Raw genomic sequence first — 19,779 nt, 5'->3', positions numbered from 1 at the left:
ATTTCCCAAATGCAAGCTCACAGCTACACGACCCTAACTGCATGGCCAACTTGCTGGGTAGTCTTTTGATAGATGTTGGAAACCTTTCCATTTCTCCACCTTCTATAAAACTAGATGTTATCACTACCCTGCCTCAGTGTTGTAACACGTAAGAGCAATTTCTAATTTGTAGATCTCACATATACCAACCTTTATTGCCTGGTGATCAACCATGACAGATGATATCCGTTCCAGCAACATTTTTACAGTGTTATAATACAAATTCGTCATCACTGGCTGACCTAGTTTCTTCAATACCAAACTCTGAAAGAGAAATAAAACATTGAATGAAGAAAATACATCATGTAACTTAGTCATTGAAACAAAACCTTACATATTTCCAATATTTATGTTCCTAAATGCAAATTTATACTTTTCCAGTTGTCAGCAGACTTATGCCAGTGGTGTTCACGAAGACAGCTTAGTGCCATCACAGCAGTGTGCAGTGCGCTTACATGTCAGACAACAAGAGGGAGGTGGGGACAATAACCGACATAGCCTTGGACAAGCAGTAGTACTAAGCGTACATTAATGAATTAAGTCCACAGTATGTACAAGTAATCAGTATGAATAGTTGGACAATTAATGGTGTTGCATTGTATTTCCTTTTTCTACTGCTTTTTCCCACACTTCTGGGGTCGCGGGTGTGAACTGTGTCACATATGTGGATCTGGCCCTGTTTTAAACCGGATGCCCTTCCTGACACCAACCCTATATGAAGGGATGTAATCCCTATGCGTGTTTTCTGTAGTGGTCGGTAGTGTAGTATGTTGTATGGGTATGAAGAGGAAAGTGTTGGGATAAACACACACACCCAGTCCCAGAGCAAAAAGAATTAAGACGCGATTAAAATCCCTGTCTCAGCCAGGAATCGAACCCAGGACCCTCGAAACGAAGGGCCTCAATATTGACCATTCAGCCAAGGAGCGAGACAGGTGTTGCATTGTATCTGTAAGACACTAAATGACTCTAGGACGGAAATAGCTAAAATCAATACAATTTCCTAAAATAATGAGATGAAATAGTCATACTGAGTATAATTTTCTAAATGGTTAAAAATAACGATACAATTCTAGCGTAATACATGCATTAATGCAATCTAACATCTCATTTTCGTGGGCTTATATGAGGTGAACCAACAACGCATGCAACCATCACCAAACAGACCGATAGGTAGGAAAAAATATTCTGGACTAGGTGCTGGTAAAACCAGATGAGCTATATAAAGAAACTGAAGTAATAGATAGTGCAAGCGATCACAAAGCTGTTAGCATAGTAATTAAAAGTTATTACATGTTACAAATTTCATATTTGGACCGTATTGAAATGTACATCAATTTAAGATATTACCAAAATTTATTAGGATCAACCTATTCAATACAATAGAATTTACTAAGTTAGGACTTACATCCTATTAAACTAAAATTTGAAGGGACATGTTTCGCCCTTTAAAAGGGCATTGTATAATTTCACTCTAATCTTATATTCTCATCTTATATTTTTTACCATGACAATCAGGATCCTGATTTTTATCTTTGAGTATGAGTGTAAAAAGGCTGATGATGCCCTTTTAAAGGGCGAAACATGTCCCTTCAAATTTTAGTTTAATAGGATGAAAGTCCTAACTTAGTAAATTCTATTGTATTGAATAGGTTGATCCTAATAAATTTTGGTAATATCTTAAATTGATTAAAAGTTATATAAATGAAGGTTGTAAAAGTAGAAATATTAGACAGTACCAAATGGCTGATAAGATTGCATGAGGGAGTTTAAAAAAATTAATTATAATTGGTGGAAAACAGTAAATAAAAATGTAAACAGATGTGTTTAAAGCAATTGTTGAGGAAAGTGAAAACAGATACTGTTAAACGGTTTCTCGTATATTTTTAAAGCTTAAATGTGAAATATTCCCCCTAATTTTCTGAAAAATTAAATATACATTCTGCCATGTTTGTTCTTCATTTTTAAAGATGAACATAATTCTAATTGTTATTCATTAATGAATTATGATTATCGAAAGAGTGGTCGGAGTGACCCCATGTTTTGGGGTAACTTCAGCCGCCAAAAAAATAACTCAAGAAACAAAGTTTTCTTCGATGTAGTGTTACTTCGCTACCATGAATGTTTTTTTAAAAACCTGCAGAATGCTCAGTATCAACAATCACAAATAAATAAAATCGATTTGTGGTAAAACAGATGCATAGTCATCAAATTCACATTTTCCCCAATGAAGAAAATATTTTATTTAGTCTGAGCGTACAAGCATTGTATGATATTACAAATTACATGTTTAATTGCATAAATACTTGTAATGGTACAAAAGATAATTAATAAAAGGTACATAATTCATACAGCCCAATTGTATGGAAAGAGAAGGAGGTGGGAAAAGAAGCAATCTTGTAGACTGTCGTCATAATTCATTGTATTCTAAATTAGAAAATATCTGGACCATCAATCAAGTTCATAAATGTGTATCGTCCATGTCAACTGATATCTGTCTATTTTTCATTGAAAAAGGGAACCGTCTTTCCTCTCCCTGTCGGGATAAACTTCCCCGTTTATTGTTATTGTGCCTTTATTATTCTTTTCTAAAGCATTCTTGAAGTAAACAGGATTGTAATTACAATACCTGTGGCTGCGTGTTGTTCTCCTGTATGGCCGAAGTTACCCCGGAAGAGGACAACTTTTATCAACAACTATTCCCTGAAAAAGCTATTTGAATAAAATGTATCAACTTGTGCTGATCAGTTACCAGCCGTACTTACATTTTGACCCCATGAACCACTGGAATGGAGATTCGAATGCTGGGGCTTGAGAACAGTTTGTTTTCTGCTGTTGCCAGACAAGACAATAGTCAGGGCTGCGAAAAACATTGACTCAACAATGAGCCCACAAATGTTCTTTTGACTACCAAGTTTTGATAGAGCATTCTATTGTATGTGCATTTTAGTTGTTGCAAGTGCTTCATCTTTTTCAGTATAGGAGGCAGGAGAAAATAAGTGTTGCTATTCATCAGTGGCCGAAGTTACCCTGTATAGCCAAAAGTTATCCCACTTTACGGTACATACTTTTAAAGGTGGTAAGAAATGCTAAACACCCGCTATACTATAAAAGAGAAGTAAAGAGCCTCAGAATGAGGTGCAGGTTGGAAAGAAAGTGAGTTAGGAGTTATAAATGCTTGTGGAAGTAAGGAGAAATTGAAGAATCTTACTAGGAAATTGAATCTATCAAAAAAGTAAGCTAAGGATTACATGATGGCAAGCATTATAATAAGCAGTCATTCAACCTGTAGTGCAAAATGGAAGGTTATGTATAGGTACTGTAAGGCAGAAACAAGTTCCAAAAAGACATTCTAGGAATCATAAATAAACAAGGGGAGTGTGTATGTGAGGATCTACAGAAGGCAGAAGAATTCAGTCAGCAGTCTGTATTGTTGGTTACACGAATAATGTCCAGATAAAGATGGTGACTAATATTAACGAAGTATTGAAATTTACCTACTATAACAAAGACATTTACAGTAAGATACAAAAGTTGGAAACTAGAAAAGCAGCTGGAATTGTTAAGATTTCTGGGGATATACTACAGACAATGTTTGCAAAATTAATAACTGATTCAATAGATGGCAGTCAGCAGTCAGTTCAGCAACTTTGATCAGCCAAACTGCTCGAAAAATCTAATAACCCTTTCCGACCGTGTACGCACAATCGTGCGGGTTCGTATTTTATTTATGTCTGAGCTTATTTGACGTTTTCTTGGCGCTAGACTGGACTGCAGTGCTTGTGCGGGACACGTAGTATGTACTTCAGCTGTTTTTATTTAGTACTTGACCACCAGGGGGCAGGAAGAAGAATTTAAAAATACAGTTCATTAGCAAGATGGCAGGAAGCAGTAATGCCTAAAGTAAGTATTTATTTACTGTATTCATATTAATCTAGAAGCTTTACTGAATATCATAATATAATCAATGAAGTGTGTAAATTGTGTAGCAAACGTAAATTGTGAACTTACAACATCGTGCGTAATACCACGAGGTTTTGAATGTTGATATGCACATATGTGCGGGCTAGGTTTCCTTACAGGCAATACATGCAGGAGTGCTGGGTACTGTCACAAAAAGGACTGTGAAAGCAAAACACGTGCTCTACATGAGAAATGTAATGTATAAGATTTTAATTGTTTAAAATCGTTTCGCACTGTAAAATAGAACATCTGATCATGTACATGTGCATATTCACATGTACCGAGTTGAAATTTTTAATTTTTAATTTTTTGCAAGTAGTGAATGAAGTCCTGACACACACAATTGTGTGGGTACTTTTTCTCAGATGTTAATTTTTATTTTGTAGAATAAACTAAAAATATATGTATTTAAGACCATTTTAGTCAGTTTTTGACGTACAAACAAAAATTCACACCGCCAGTTTTCTTTCAGGTCTGAAAGGGATAACGCCAAGCCAAACTGCAATCGACCACAAGCTGTAGGATCTATTAACAGAACAGTTTATTCACCACCTCAAAATGTATTCCAGCAACGAGTATGTGGATATGTTACTGATCTATGGAGAAGCTGGACAGAATGCATACGAGGCACAATGCCTGTAACAAGAACGCTATCTGGATAGACGACAACCGACAGGCATGACATTTAGGAGTGTGGAAAGATGCCTGCGGGATACTGCATCGCTAGGAAGGACAAGGCCAGATCGAGATCATCCTATGACGTTGCTGACAATGAAGAGGTCGTGTTTTGACGCTATCCGGCGTAACCCTCATGCTAGCACACGGGTCATTGCACAGGAGACGAACATCAGCCGAGCGTCTGTTATGCGGATATTGCATGCCCACCAGTTTCATCCATACCATCTGCACTTACACAGTCATGATTTCGATGTCCGGGTGGTGTTCTGTCAATAGATCCTACAGCATGTGGACACTGATCCTGCTTTCCTAGCAACTCTCGTATTTACGAACAAAGCACGAATCCACAACAATGGAACCGTTAATCACCATAATGTGCATTACTGGAGTGTGGAAAAATCCCTATTTCGAGAGAGAGAGAGAGAGAGAGAGAGAGAGAGAGAGAGAGAGACATACACTACGACTGTGAGGTGCAAAAATGGCAAAATTTATGGAGATTGTTCCTAACAGATCTTGCAGCACACTTAAATCAATTTAATGTTTCCTTCCAAGATGAAGGGACAAAAATTATCTCTTGACTGTACGATAAAGTGAGGGCATTAAAACTGAAATTCTTGCTGTGGGAATGCCAGTTATATGCTATGATTACCACCTATTTCATGCAGTCTCTTCAGCCCATTGATTGTGAATGATATGTTCAAGTATTGCAAGACCTCCACGGTGAATTTCCATCGTGATTTCATGATCTTCAGAACATGGATTCATATTTTGACATATTTGCACCATTGCTTCCTGTTAACTACAACAAATTCAAGAATGGTATCAATTGGAACTAGTTGACCTGGAATGCAGCAGACAAATGAACAAGTTCCACACATACATTTATTTATTAAATTAAAATATGCCACACTGTTGGGTGCCATTTGTAATACATTTAATAAAATGATCTCCTTACATTTGGGTGTTGATTGAAATATTAACACAATCGAACATAATACAATTAAATGTTTGTAATTTAGGCACCAGAATTCATTAAAATAATTCCCTCGAATTTTGATGAAGTATGATAACTCTCAGCCAGAGCATGTTGTAACAGTTGTTAATACCAAATAGTGTTATTGGTCTTGAGTGAGACTATATTTTGACATAATATTGGATGTATATATATAGATATGTATTTGTTAAGGTATTGAGCATAATCAGTAGGATTTCAACTTTCTAAGAAAAAATATATATATATATTTTTCAAAGTATCATATACTTGCTTACTCTTACTTGATAAAGATTGTTATCCATGATAAGTTAGGACTTCTTGAAATGATAGTATTTGATGTCAAAGAAAAAAGGATATTAGGTTTAAACTAATGTTAGACATATTGAGACTATTTTCTGAATGTTGAAAGAAATGAGTTCAACTCATGTTAATCATGTTCTTAAAGAAATATATATAAACTGTTAAGCTACGAGAACGTGAATTCACCTCCTGGTGTTCACTACCGCAAAAAGGACACGGAGTACAACTTTACAAAGAGTATACACCAGCAAACTCTTGGGTGCGAGATCATACCGGACTGTCTTGTAACGAGTGGAGAGAGGCTATAAAGATGACTGCTAATGTTTCTGCAGTGCGCTCGGTGCCAGGCAGATCCCTGGACAACAACCTCTGTCGGCACTGCCACGGAGAGAAAGAAACTCTTGGTCATGTCCTGGGATTCTGCACACGTGGAGAGCTCCAAAGAAACACGCGACACCACCAGATCAGATCCTTCATTGCCGAAGAACTGAGAAAGAAGGGATTCAATGTATATGAGGAGGTACATGGACTGGTCATAAATGGAAGTTCTCAGAGAACTGACATCACAGCCTTTAAAGACAACAGCTCTTAAGGATTCATATTAGATCCGACTGTCAAGTTCCGAGCACCATAGCAGTCAGCCAGAGGAGGTTAATCTAGAAAAGATTAACAAATACAAACCCACTATCGCTTACTATAAATCTAAATACCACCTTCAGGAAATTGAAATAATAGGGATAATGGTCGGAGCTCGCGGTACCAGACCTTGTCACTTCGTCGCCACATGGAAGCACTTCCAACTCCCAATGAAGCTCATCCCCGAAATCGCGACCCTTGTCCTCCGAGGCTCCATCAAGATCCTGAGGCACCAACTCTACATCTAATTTTGAAATTTCTTTAATTAATAGATATTTACAGAAAATTGATATGTTTTACCTTGTTCTTAGCGGCAGCCTGTAAATACAGGAGGTCTTTCCAAAATAAATGGAAATTATATATTCAATCTTTCTGCACTTGTGAATATATATAAAATAAAACATTTTGTCTGTACAGTGCTCAGAATTTAAAAAGAATTACATTTCTGTATCAATCATGTCCCCAGTAACAAGGAAATGCACTTATTCATTTTCTGTCATCTCTGTCTGTATGTATGTGCATCACACGAAAATGGCTGAAGATAATTTAATGAAAATCAGTATCTAAAGTCAGGGAATGAGGCACTACAATGTAGGCTAAAAATAATTGTATTCACATTGAGTAACATGGTAGTTAATTAGTGAATATTCAAGATAAATTTAAATCTTATAACTAAGTGGTCCGCCTATTCAATACAATATATAATTTATTATATTTAGTACATGTTTCGTCCCCTAAGGGACGTCATCAGCTAATAATAAATTAACATTAATATATCAGAAATACAAAATAGATATTCTTAAAAATGGAAAGACACATTAAAATATTGATGTATGATTACGACATTTAAAATAAGATCTTCGAAATTTTGTTAAAATTGTAAGTCATATGATAGATAAAACAGTTAAATTGTCCATTTTACTCTTGATGATATTAGTGGAAAATACCAGTTTTGCTTTATAAAATCTAAAATGATCAATTGTTGTAAATAGCACACTTGATTTGTATCTCTTGATGAAAGATTTGTTAAAATTTTGATATGCATTCTTTAGACAGTATAATATATTGAATGCTTCAGATTTAAAGTCAACTCCGAACCGTAGTGGCAAAGTTCTTTGTAGTATTGGATATAATTTTATCTGAAATAAAGTAAAAAAACTAAGTGTAAGTAATGTGAAATGGAAGATGAAATGAATATAATGTAATAAAATCGTATTACTTACTCATTATTGGCCCTGATGTGCGGAGAAGGACTCGCTTCTACCGAGGTAAGTGTGCATCTGCTTTAAAACAAGTACTGGTAGTTACTACGCTGATCGGGGAGTGTGAAGGAGAAGTAGGAGAGTGTGTCCTATGGTGAACGACCTGAGTGTCACCAAGCATGTGACGTGTTAAGAGTCTGACGTTTCTTCCTAACTCTCGCTTTTATTAGTTCTCCATATAAAATGTTATATTTCCCAGAAAGCTCATTGATATTATTTGTTGGATTGTTCCTTTGGTCTAGATAAATGTAAATTTCCTCATATATGTTTAATAAATGGCTTTTATTTACGATTTTCAGTATTTTAAGGTCGTTATCTACGTTTGTAAACATGTGATTGGAATGTGTCATGTGTTCGCTCATGGCCAAGTATCTGTTGTATTTCTTGGCTCTGGTGTGTTCCTGATACGTTATAATGAAGTTTCTACCTGTTTGTCCAATATAACTTTTTAAACAACTAGCACATTTCAGTTTGTAAACACCCGAATTTTGGAATTTATTATTATTATTATTATTATTATTATTATTATTATTATTATTATTAACAACGATGAGTGTTATAAAATAATGCCGAGTTTGTGTTGTTAGTCATAAAAGCGATTCTTATATTACATCTTTTGAATAGATTCGTAATACTATATATTTTACTGCTATTACAGTAGAGTCTCGTTGATCCGAACTAATTGGGACCGGAGTCTGTTCGGATTAATTTTGTCGGATTAACCGGAAAATATTTTCTAATAATAATGTTATTGTTTTTACGTCTCGCTAACTACTTTTAAGGTTTCTGGAGACGCCTAGGTGCCAGGATTTTCTCCCGCAGGAGTTCATTTATGTGCCAGTAAATCTACTTACATGACGCTGACATATTTGAGCACCTTCAAATACCACCGGACTGAGCCAGGATCAAACCTGCCAAGTTGGGGTAAAAAGGCCAACGCCTCAATCGTCTGAGGAAAACAGTTTCTACAATACAGTACAGTAAATACTGTAATTTGAAATGTCCATTCTTTAGCAGTTACATTAATAAAATACTGTATAAAATTACAGTAGGGTAATAAAGAACCTATAGAGGAGAAAACAATGAAAATGACATTAGCGAATGGAGGAAAGCTGACTGTCATCAATTACAAACAGACCAAGAAATTGTAGCTATGGTGGAGAAAGAACCTGGAATTGATGAGGAACAGAGTGACAACGAAGAAGACCACAATGAACAACTCGTGTCACATTCAGATGCCGTGGCCGCCTTAGAACTTGCCGTACGCTACGTCGAGCAACACTCCACTGCTACACCCATCGATGTGATGTTTATGAGACACTGGTTTAACACTGTATCTTCGAGAAGGTTCCAATTACTATGGCAGCAAAACAAAATAATAGACTTTGTAGAGATAAACGACCAGTGATTGATGGTTCATGATGTGTAATTATGTTTACATTAAGTTATTCTAGTAAAATATGACTAATAAAATGCAAGTAAATCTTCATTCGATAATATGTTCTTTCATTTCAGTAAGGATAATTTAAAAAAAGAATTGAGTATATCAGTTCGGATTAACCGGACTTTTGGATTAACAGGGTTCGGATTAATGGGACTCTAGTGTATATGTAAATACAGCAAATTTCTTATTCTCTTTCTTTTTGTTCTCGTTCTAACGTAGTCATAGGCTTATGTTTTTTACTTTATTTATAATCCTGTTTACAAAATCTTTATTATAGTCATTCTTATAGGCTAAATAGTATATAGTATTAATTTCTTTTTATAAATCCTGGGTTGAAAGTGGAATATTAAAAGCTCTGTAAATCATACTAAAGAAGCCAGCTCTTTTATGAGCTCCCGGGTGTAAAGAATCATTTTTGATCATGTTGACGGTCTGCGTTGGTTTTCTAAAAATATTAAATTAAAGGTTTTGATTATTTCTAGTAATTTTCAAGTCTAAATAATTTAGTGTTATTTACTTCAGAGTAAAGTGTAAATTTGATATATGGATCAAGAGACTTAAGTTGGTTTAAAAAGGTCTGGCCATTAGTAATTCTTTCATCTAGTATTACAAAGGTGACCTTTACAAATCTAGACCAATTGTACAAACCTTTCAGTTTATCGATAATTTTAGATTTTTTCATGTGATAAATATAAATTTCAGCTACGATGCCTGATGCTGGGGCGCCCTTCGGAAGACCTTTTGTTGGTAGATTTTGTTGTTAAATATAAAATAGTTACTGTTTAAGACAAAGTCTAGGACGATTAAAAATTCATTTATTTCTTGTAGGCTCAAGTGGCTAAATTGGATCAAATTCTCTTTAATAATGTTGATGGTTTCTTTTATTGGAATACTAGGATACATATTTTTAATTTCATATGAGTGTATTGTGTGATTGGAATTTAATCCTAAATTTTTGGTAGCGTTACAGAATTCGACAGAGTTCTTTATAGATTTCTTGATGTGAAATTTGAAATGTGTTTGAAGCAATTTATGTACATATTGTGAAATTTTATATGTTGGACTAGTCCTGTAATTAATAATAGGTCTGATGGGTACGCCAGGTTTATGTATTTTTGGCATCACTCTAGCAGTAGGAAGTCTCGGATTCATATTAAGCAGCTTTTAAGTTTCCTGTTCATTCATAAGAAATATTTTGTTTTTCAAAATTTGTTTTAACTTTTTTTTGGAGTCCATTAGTGGGATCTTTTTTAACTATTGTAATATTGCTTTCTGTGAATTGTTCAGTTTTTTCAACATATTGAGTTTTGTCCATAATGACTGTAACATTACCTTTATCGGCTTTTGTAATTATATGATTATTATCTTGAATCTTTCGTTCAAGTTCTTTTAATTGTCTATTATTAGTATGTTTAGGTTCAATTTTGCTATCAGGATTAGCTAAAATATACTTTGGTTTCTTTTCGATTTCATATCGTGTTTCTTCTTGTTGATCTAAGGGTAATTTTTGTATTGAGTGTTCTATTTCTGCAACTGTATCTATTGTATCTTAATTTATTAGAGTGGGGCCAATTATGTTTGGGTCCGTTACTAAGGACAGTTTCTTCTGTTGTACTGAAGGATATATCTGATAAATTCTTGATGGGTGGATGGAATTGCGTTTCTATTATTATGTCCTCCCTTGGTTTGGGGGAAATATTGGGAGAGACTTCACGTTGTTTAAATAATTCTCTTAATTTCTTATCCAAATTACTTTGTTTTAAATTTAATATGTGGTTGAGTTTAAATGTTTAAATGTTTTTGGTAAGAGTCCTATTCAATCAGGCCCAATGATAATGGGGCTTTGAGGTGTGCCTCATAAAGCTTTGAGTTTAAATGAGCTTTTTTCTTGTAGAGAAATTTGATTTCACTTTAAATCCAAATTTCATTAGTTTTCTTTTGAGTTATGAGAATTCTTTCAGGTTTTTTAAATTTCATCTTCCTATGTCTCAAAAAGTTGGGAGTGAGATTGTGAGTTAGACATTGTTTTAAAAAGGTTATGTCTTTACCAATTTTGCCAATCTTGATCTTTAAATTGTGATATATGAGAGCGTATTTATATGCTTGGCTAGCATCTACATTGCAAGTGATAAGCTTTAACAGCTTCGTTTCAAGGAATACTAATCTCGTATTGACTATAATCAATTGTGAATATTCAAGATAAACTTAAATATTATAACTAAGTTTCTAGTCAATACGGGTTTAGTATTATTTGAAATGAAGCTGTTAAAGCTTATCAATTGTAACATGGTAGTTTATGGGAAGGCCTAAAATGTAATTTTAACATATCTATGTTATTAGTGTTCCTATCAATAAATACCACATAACTAAAGTTACATAGAATTAAATTTCCAACCATTAATGTCTTATACACTTTTACAGTATCAGCTATGATAACGGAGATATTCATGAATTTTTATTTTTGTTGCCAAGTCTATATCAAATGGTTCATGTCTGTGGGTTACTGTAGTCACGTTCTAGTTCGTGAACCATGGGCAAAGACTGAGTGGCCTAGTAAGTGGTCCTGAGAGTCGGGATACCAGTTGCTATGGGGAGCTATCAATATTAATGGGGCTTATGGAAGAAAGAAGGTAGAACTGGATGAGTCAGCAAAGAGGATGCATCTGATGTGCTAGGAGTAAGTGATATTCGGGTAAGGGGAGATAATGAGGAAGAGATAGGAGATTATAAAGTGTACCTGACGGGTGTTAGAAAGGGAAGGGCAGAGTCTGGGGTAGGGCTCTTTATCAGGAATACCATTGCACGCAACATAGTTTCTGTTAGGCACGTAAATGAGCGAATGATGTGGGTAGATTTGTCAGTTGGAGGAATTGGGACAAGAATTGTGTCCATGTATTCACCATGTGAGGGTGCAGATGAGGATGAAGTTGACAAGTTTTATGAAGCATTGAGTGACATCGTGGTCAGGGTCAACAGCAAGGATAGAATAGTGCTAATGGGCGATTCAATGCGAGAGTTCGGAATAGAACTGAAGGATACGAAAGGGTGATTGGTAAATGTGGGGAAGATTATGGAAGCTAATGGGAAGCGTTTGCTTGACTTATGTGCTAGTATGGGTTTAGCTGTTACGAATACATTCTTCAAGCATAAGGCTATTCACCACTATACATGGGAGGCTAGGGGTACCAGATCCATAATAGACTATATCTTAACCAATTCCGAATTCAGGAAATCTGTTAGGAATGTACGTGTTTTCCGGGGATTTTTCGATGATACAGACCACTATCTGATCTGTAGTGAACTAAGTATCTCTAGGCCTAGGGTAGAGAAAGTGAAATCTGTCTGCAAACGAATAAGGGTAGAAAATCTCCAGGACGAGGAAATTAGACAGAAGTACATGGATATGATTAGTGAGAAGTTTCGAACAGTAGACAGTAAGCAAGTTCAGGATATAGAAAGTGAATGGGTGGCATACAGGGATGCTGTAGTAGAAACAGTAAGGGAATGCCTAGGAACAACTGTGTGTAAAGATGGGAAAAGGTGAACATCATGGTGGAATGATGAAGTGAGAGCAGCCTGTAAACGTAAAAAGAAGGCTTATCAGAAGTGGCTCCAAACAAGGGCCGAGGCAGACAGGGATTTGTACGTAGATGAAACAGAGCGAAACAAATAGTTGTAGAATCCAGAAAGAAGTCATGGGAAGATTTTGGTAATAACCTGGAAAGGCTAGGTCAAGCAGCAGGGAAACCTTTCTGGACAGTAATAAAGAATCTTAGGAATGGAGGGAAAAAGGAAATGAACAGTGTTTTGAGTAATTCATGTGAACTCATAATTGATCCCAGGGAATCACTGGAGGGGTGGAGGGAATATTTTGAACATCTTCTCAATGTAAAAGGAAATCATCCTGGTGGTGTAGCAAACAGCCAAGCTCATGGGGAGGAAGAAAATGATGTTGGTGAAATTATGCTTGAGGAAGTGGAAAGGATGGTAAATAAACTCCATTGTCATAAGGCAGCAGGAATAGATGAAATTAGACCTGAAATGGTGAAGTATAGTGGGAAGGCAGGGATGAAATGGCTTCATAGAGTAGTAAAATTAGCGTGGAGTGTTGAAAGGTACCTTCAGATTGGACAAAAGCAGTAATTGCACCTATTTATAAGCGAGGGAACAGGAAGAATTGCTACAACTATCGAGGTATCTCATTGATTAGTATACCAGGCAAAGTATTTACTGCCATCTTGGAAGGGAGGGTGCGATCAGTCGTTGAGAGGAAGTTGGATGAAAACCAGTGTGGTTTCAGACCACAGAGAGACTATCAGGATCAGATTTTCAGTATGCGCCAGGTAATTGAAAAATGCTACGAGAGGAATAGGCAGTTGTGTTTATGATTCGTAGATCTAGAGAAAGCATATGACAGGGTACCGAGGGAAAAGATGTCCACTATAATGGGGGACTATGGAATTAAAGGTAGATTATTAAAATCAATCAAAGGCATTTATGTTGACAATTGGGCTTCATTGAGAATTGATGGTAGAATGAGTTCTTGGTTCAGGGTACTTACAGGGGTTAGACAAGGCTGTAATCTTTCACCTTTGCTGTTCGTAGTTTACATGGATCATCTGCTGAAAGGTATAAAATGGCAGGGAGGGATTCAGTTAGGTGGAAATGTAGTAAGCAGTTTGGCCTATGCTGACGACTTGGTCTTAATAGCAGACTGTGCCGAAAGCCTGTAGTCTAATATCTTGGAACTTGAAAATAGGTGCAATGAGTAAGGTATGAAAATTAGCCTCTCGAAGACTAAATTGATGTCAGTAGGTAAGAAATTCAACAGAATTGAATGTCAGATTGGTGATACAAAGCTAGAACAGGTCGATAATTTCAAGTATTTAGGTTGTGTGTTCTCCCAAGATGGTAATATAGTAAGTGAGATTGAATCAAGTTGTAGTAAAGCTAATGCAGTGAGCTCGCAGTTGCCATCAGCAGTATTCTGTAAGAAGGAAGTCAGCTCCCAGACGAAACTATCTTTACATCAGTCTGTTTTCAGACCAACTTTGCTTTACGGGAGCGAAAGCTGGGTGGACTCAGGATATCTTATTCATAAGTTAGAAGTAACAGACATGAAAGTTGGGAGAATGATTGCTGGTACAAACAGTTGGGAACAATGGCAGGAAGGTACTCGGGATGAGGAGATAAAGGCTAATTTAGCAATGAACTTGATGGATGAAGCTGTACGCATAAACCGGCTTCGGTGGTGGGGTCATGTGAGGCGAATGGAGGAGGATAGGTTACCTAGGAGAATAATGGACTCTGCTATGGAGGGTAAGAGAAGTAGAGGGAGACCAAGACGACGATGGTTAGACTCCGTTTCTAACTATTTATAGATAAGAGGTATACAACTAAATGAGGCCACAACACTAGTTGCAAATCGAGGATTGTGGCGACGTCTAGTAAATTCTCAGGCTTGCAGAGTGAACGCTGAAAGGCATAACAGTCTATAATGATAATGTATGTATGTATGTATGTATGTATGTATGTATGTATGTCTATATCAACGCCAAACCACGAGAAAATGGGTGAACAGAATTTAATGAAAACTGGTATGTAAAATCAGGAAATACGGCACTACAGTCCAGGCCACAAATAATTTTATTGATGTTGGATGAAGTGTTAGTTTAGGGGAAGGAACATAAAATTAAATTTTTAAATGCCTATGTTATTGGTCCTATCGAAAAGTACTACATAACAAAAGGTATAGGAAATACAATTTGCGATCATTTTTGTCTTATGCAGTTTTACCATACCGACTATGATAACAGAATTGATGAATTTAGACTTTTGTTGCTTCGTCCATAACACCGAGCATTGCTCGGAAATATTGTTCAATCGTGTTAACTAGCAATGGTTTCTGTCATGATTGCCTTAAGGTGTAAAACCACATGGTCATCGGTCATATCACCAAGGAACGTGATTATAAAAAAGGAACGATTACATGAAGAATAAGAGAAGAAAGCATTAGATTAGATGCCCCAGTATTATGAAGTCGGAAGAAAACTAAATATGAAGCCGCGTTATATTGAGAGCTCATAAATCTGATAAACAATAACAAAAAAATTACCACTGCTGTGATGTGCTTTCTCTCTTCTGCTGCCACTCATTTCCAATAGAGGGATTACTGCTGCATCTCGAGTAAAACAGTCTGCCTGAATACTGGTGGAAAGTAGCTGGGGAGATAAGATAACTTTGACCACGCTATGTGATATACCCATCGACGACAGGTACTGTAGCTAGTGTTATTCTATTTGTTTCCTGAACTGGTTACCTAGCCCCCATTCAATTATTGGCAAACTCTCAAATTACAGCTCAGTCATTTCCTGTGCACTTGCCTATTGTTTGTTTATTTTCTTGTACCAAAGTGAAGAGTGAAACTACCTTTGAGATGAATAGTGATTTAGTATTGCAAGGGAACTTTGGATCGATGTTCAAGATGTTATGCCTCCCTAGTGGTACCTTTATCACATTCAGTCCCATACTGGAACACCACCTTGGGCCGATAAGTCACTAAGAATATGAAGCATGGCATCCAGTTTTCCAAGACCACCAGAGGCACCAAACATCTTCCGTTTTATGAGACCAATGCCTCTAATTGATTGGGCCATCATGACCTGATATCACACCTGATTCTGATAGAAGCTCTGTGCTCTTCAGCATTTCCCCTATTTTCAGTCCTAAAGGACAATGACCAGGCTTGGGTCATTTATGATCTGAGCCCCTAGATCTTTCACTTCTTTCTCAGGAGGACATTTCGACACATTGGTGAACATAGCAATGTGCCGTAGTTGTATTGACCAGATGGCCCGCCTACTCAACTTCCCCAAGAGAACGTCAAAGCAGAGCTCCCGCAAAACACTCAAGCGAAGTGAAGAAGCCTGACTCAAGCCATCAACAGAGATGAAAAATTTCTCTCTTAATCATGTAGTTCAAAATCAAGTATGGTGAGAGTGAAACTCTGCAGTATACATTTTTGGATTGAAATGCCAACATGTTGATGTCACAGGCAGTATTATAGCTTCAAGATAGATGCCAAAAAGACAAAAATGTTGATCATGAGAAGAAAATCTTTCACAGACACACATAATAAAGGTTAATTCTGAAAATCTGAAAGTAACACCAAGTAGCAAATATCATGAAACCAGTCAAGAATGGTTGTTGATGATGATGATGATAATGATGATTATGATGATGATGCTTGTTGTTTAAAGAGGCCTAACACCGAGGTCATCATTCCCTAATGGTACGAAATGAGACTAAATGGAATGACAAATTAAAAGTCCAAAATCCTCCACTGACCAGAATTCAAAACGTAGGGACGAAGAATGAATGAATAAATATGAATTTAAAACAATCAGTGGATCCGACCCGTAATGTCTCGCATTCACAGAAACTGACGTGAAACAATAGTATTACTGACCATTAGGGACTGATGACCTTGGTGTTAGGCCTCTTTAAACAACAAGCATCATCATCATCATCATCATCATCATCATCATCATCAACAACCATAGCATAATACTGAATCGATGATGCTTTTAGTCTAAAGGGGTCCAAAATCTAAGTCATCGGCCCCTCATAATTGTACTTATCGCTAGGAAAGTCAAACCATGGTATTTGTTATGTTGTGGTACTAATTAAAAGCAGCGTAGACTCACGGCATTCCACATAGTATGGGTACTATTCACAAGTAATGAAATTCACACATGGAATACAGACCTATGGTGTTTCGCACATTGCGACGCCATTTACAGGCAACGCAAACCTATGGTGTTCATCACATAAGTGTACTAACCTCAGGGACCCGCACTATCCCGTGGTGTTCCTCGTATAGTGGGTACTAATCATAGGTAAGCCAGAACCATGGTGTCCCTCCTAAAGTGGTACTAATCACTGATACTGTAGAAGCCGGCAACTAGAGGTGTACAAACTCCGCATTTAACTTGCCCATGCTTGCCTGCTTTCCAGGCAAGCAAGCTAGCCGCACGTAAACAACAGTACAGGCAGGCTGCTGCACTCCTGGCCAGGTCAAGCTCAGCCCAACCTGGGCAGGCTACAGGTTAGCTTGCTTGCTTGCTTTCTTCTTCCTGCTGCATTAATCGATGTTTGCTCGTTCATTGTGCTGATATGAGACTAGCGTGAATGCAGGCAGGAAAGGGGTTGTTACATGCCAGAATTTATATAGGATTCGTCAACACAAATATTATTTTGTATGGTTATTTAGTATTATGTTAATCATTACAAAGTTATGTTTAAATTTATTTCGTAAGTCAGACGTCTTATGTAACTAATTAACAAATAATATTTCTCTATGTCAAACATAGTTACTTAATAAAAAGTAGTTTCTCTGAACAAAATATTTGAATATTTAAATAAACATAATGACAGCTGATGGAAGTATGACCATAAATATAATGCATTATTTACTATTCGAGAAAATTTGAAACAAAGATATACGTAATGTAGCTACAGGTCATAAATATCTTTAAAAGAATAATTTCATAGGTAACTTTTTTGAAATACATTTAATAATTTAGGAACCCCTTCCCCACAAAACCAAAAGAAATAACTATAAAACTAATCAGTTTAGAAGTGAATTTTACCATTTGCTCTCTTAGTTTGTGGTCGCCTCATACTATGCATACTGCATACCAATATTTAATGCATGGACACATTATCGCTTGTGTGTATTACTATGATGCCATTAAGTCTTTATAAAGACGGGAACGTTTTCGCTGTTAAAATTTCCCGAGCAGCTGAAGACCCTCTCGCTGGAGAGACTCGTAGCGGGTATGTTAAGCACCCTTTTCGCTACGGTACAAGGCAAGTCGGAGCAGCCTGTGCGAATTATTTTTCCACCACCGCAGTATATTTTCGTTACTAATAAACCCTTCTTGCAAGTACCTACTGACCTCACCATGTATCATTGGCGAATTTTCTGCCCAATCATCAAATTTCGTTTTCCTATGTTGCACTGAATTTTCTTCATATGAAGATGGGACTTCTTGTCTATTTTGATTGGGTAGCTGCTCTGAAAATATATCTGCCCAAGTTATTGATATTTTATGCTAATAACAGAATGTTAAAGATATCTCATTTGCATAGGTATAATAATAATAATAATAATAATAATAATAATAATAATAATAATAATAATAATAATAATAATAATAATAATAATAATAATAATAATAATAACCAGAGAACCTTACCTTCAGCACACATTTGTCGAGCTGCCTCGAAAACAGACATTCGTTCTCCTGCATTTAGTTTCTTTAATGTGCGATATTTAGGCACCAAAAGTGTTGCAGTTTTGTGTAACATAGTGACTTCCATTTTCTGCTCCAGGAAGACACCACCGGTTTGTTTCAAAAGCGTCAAGTAATGAAAATTCATTTAGTATGAAAACATTAAAATTTAAAAGAAATGAAATATTAGCTGTTCATCGTCATTCTGTGGAGTACAATGGGCTTTTAAAGCATAAAACCACGGAAAGACCAGATGTAAAGTCGGGTCCTCATCATCCTCAAGATCAATTGTGGCTTCCTTAAATAGCTTAAGAAATGTTATAAGCAGGCCAGTAATGTCCTGATCATAACCGAACATCTTATCAGAGGCACCCTCCTTCTCTAAAATAGTTCTCACAGCATCTATCTGGGAGTGAACTGATTGCAGCATGTCAAAATAACTGTTCCACCGAGTGGAAACATAGGGTTTCAGAGATGATTGTAACCTCACACATATGCCTCTTCTTTTAAAGTACGAAACCAGAGATTTCACTGAATGGATAACAGCTAACACATTAGGAACTGTTTCTTTCAAAAAGGGTTCACTCAGAACATGCTTCAAGACCGTATTAATAATATGAGCCATGCATGGAAGATGCTTGTATATGCTGAGGGCCTTAACAATATTTCTTCCCTGGCCTGTTACAAATGGAATTTTGCAATTATCTTCATGAGCAACGCCATGTCCTTTCAAACGATCTTCCAATTCACTGCGAATATTTTCACCAGTTTTTGGACAGTCAGGGAAGGCCGAACACATTAATACATACCGTACTTATTGAGAGACCAATCTCTATTTATATATTGCATTGTGACAGACATATAGTGCACACCCTTGTACTTATCTGTCCACAGGTCAGTGGTACTCGCACAGATACCTGATTTAATAGCACGTACTACATCAGGAAGCGTTTTACTGCGCACTTTGTCCGCGAAAGTTGTACCTTCCTAGCAACTGTGACTCGAGATAACATTTTAAATATCCACAAGCCATACTTTTTGCGCATTTCTATCAGCATTTGCCCTAAATTTAAAAATCCTTCACCCTCAATAGTTGTAAACGGTCTCAAGTCCTTGGCGCACATTTCCACGCACTTGTCAGTCACCAAGTCCTTGTCCTCTTTCAAA

The 19,779-nt window shown here is 36.5% G+C and overlaps 1 protein-coding gene across 1 annotated transcript in view; it reads right to left on the bottom strand.

Annotated features, from left to right (window-relative positions):
• Nucleotides 1-19,779, bottom strand: part of pds5 (cohesin associated factor B pds5) — a 463,913-nt gene that overhangs the window by 227,424 nt on the left and 216,710 nt on the right. The window contains exon 11 of the mRNA XM_067150024.2: nucleotides 190-303. Within this exon, the coding sequence (XP_067006125.2) occupies nucleotides 190-303 (114 nt within the window). The remainder of the gene's footprint in view (nucleotides 1-189; nucleotides 304-19,779) is intronic.

Source organism: Anabrus simplex, chromosome 6 (genome assembly GCF_040414725.1).
Source record: "Anabrus simplex isolate iqAnaSimp1 chromosome 6, ASM4041472v1, whole genome shotgun sequence".
NCBI classification, from domain to species: Eukaryota; Metazoa; Arthropoda; class Insecta; order Orthoptera; family Tettigoniidae; genus Anabrus; species Anabrus simplex.
The sequence above is the reverse complement of the archived record's forward strand: the minus strand, read 5'-3'. Positions and strand labels throughout refer to the sequence as shown.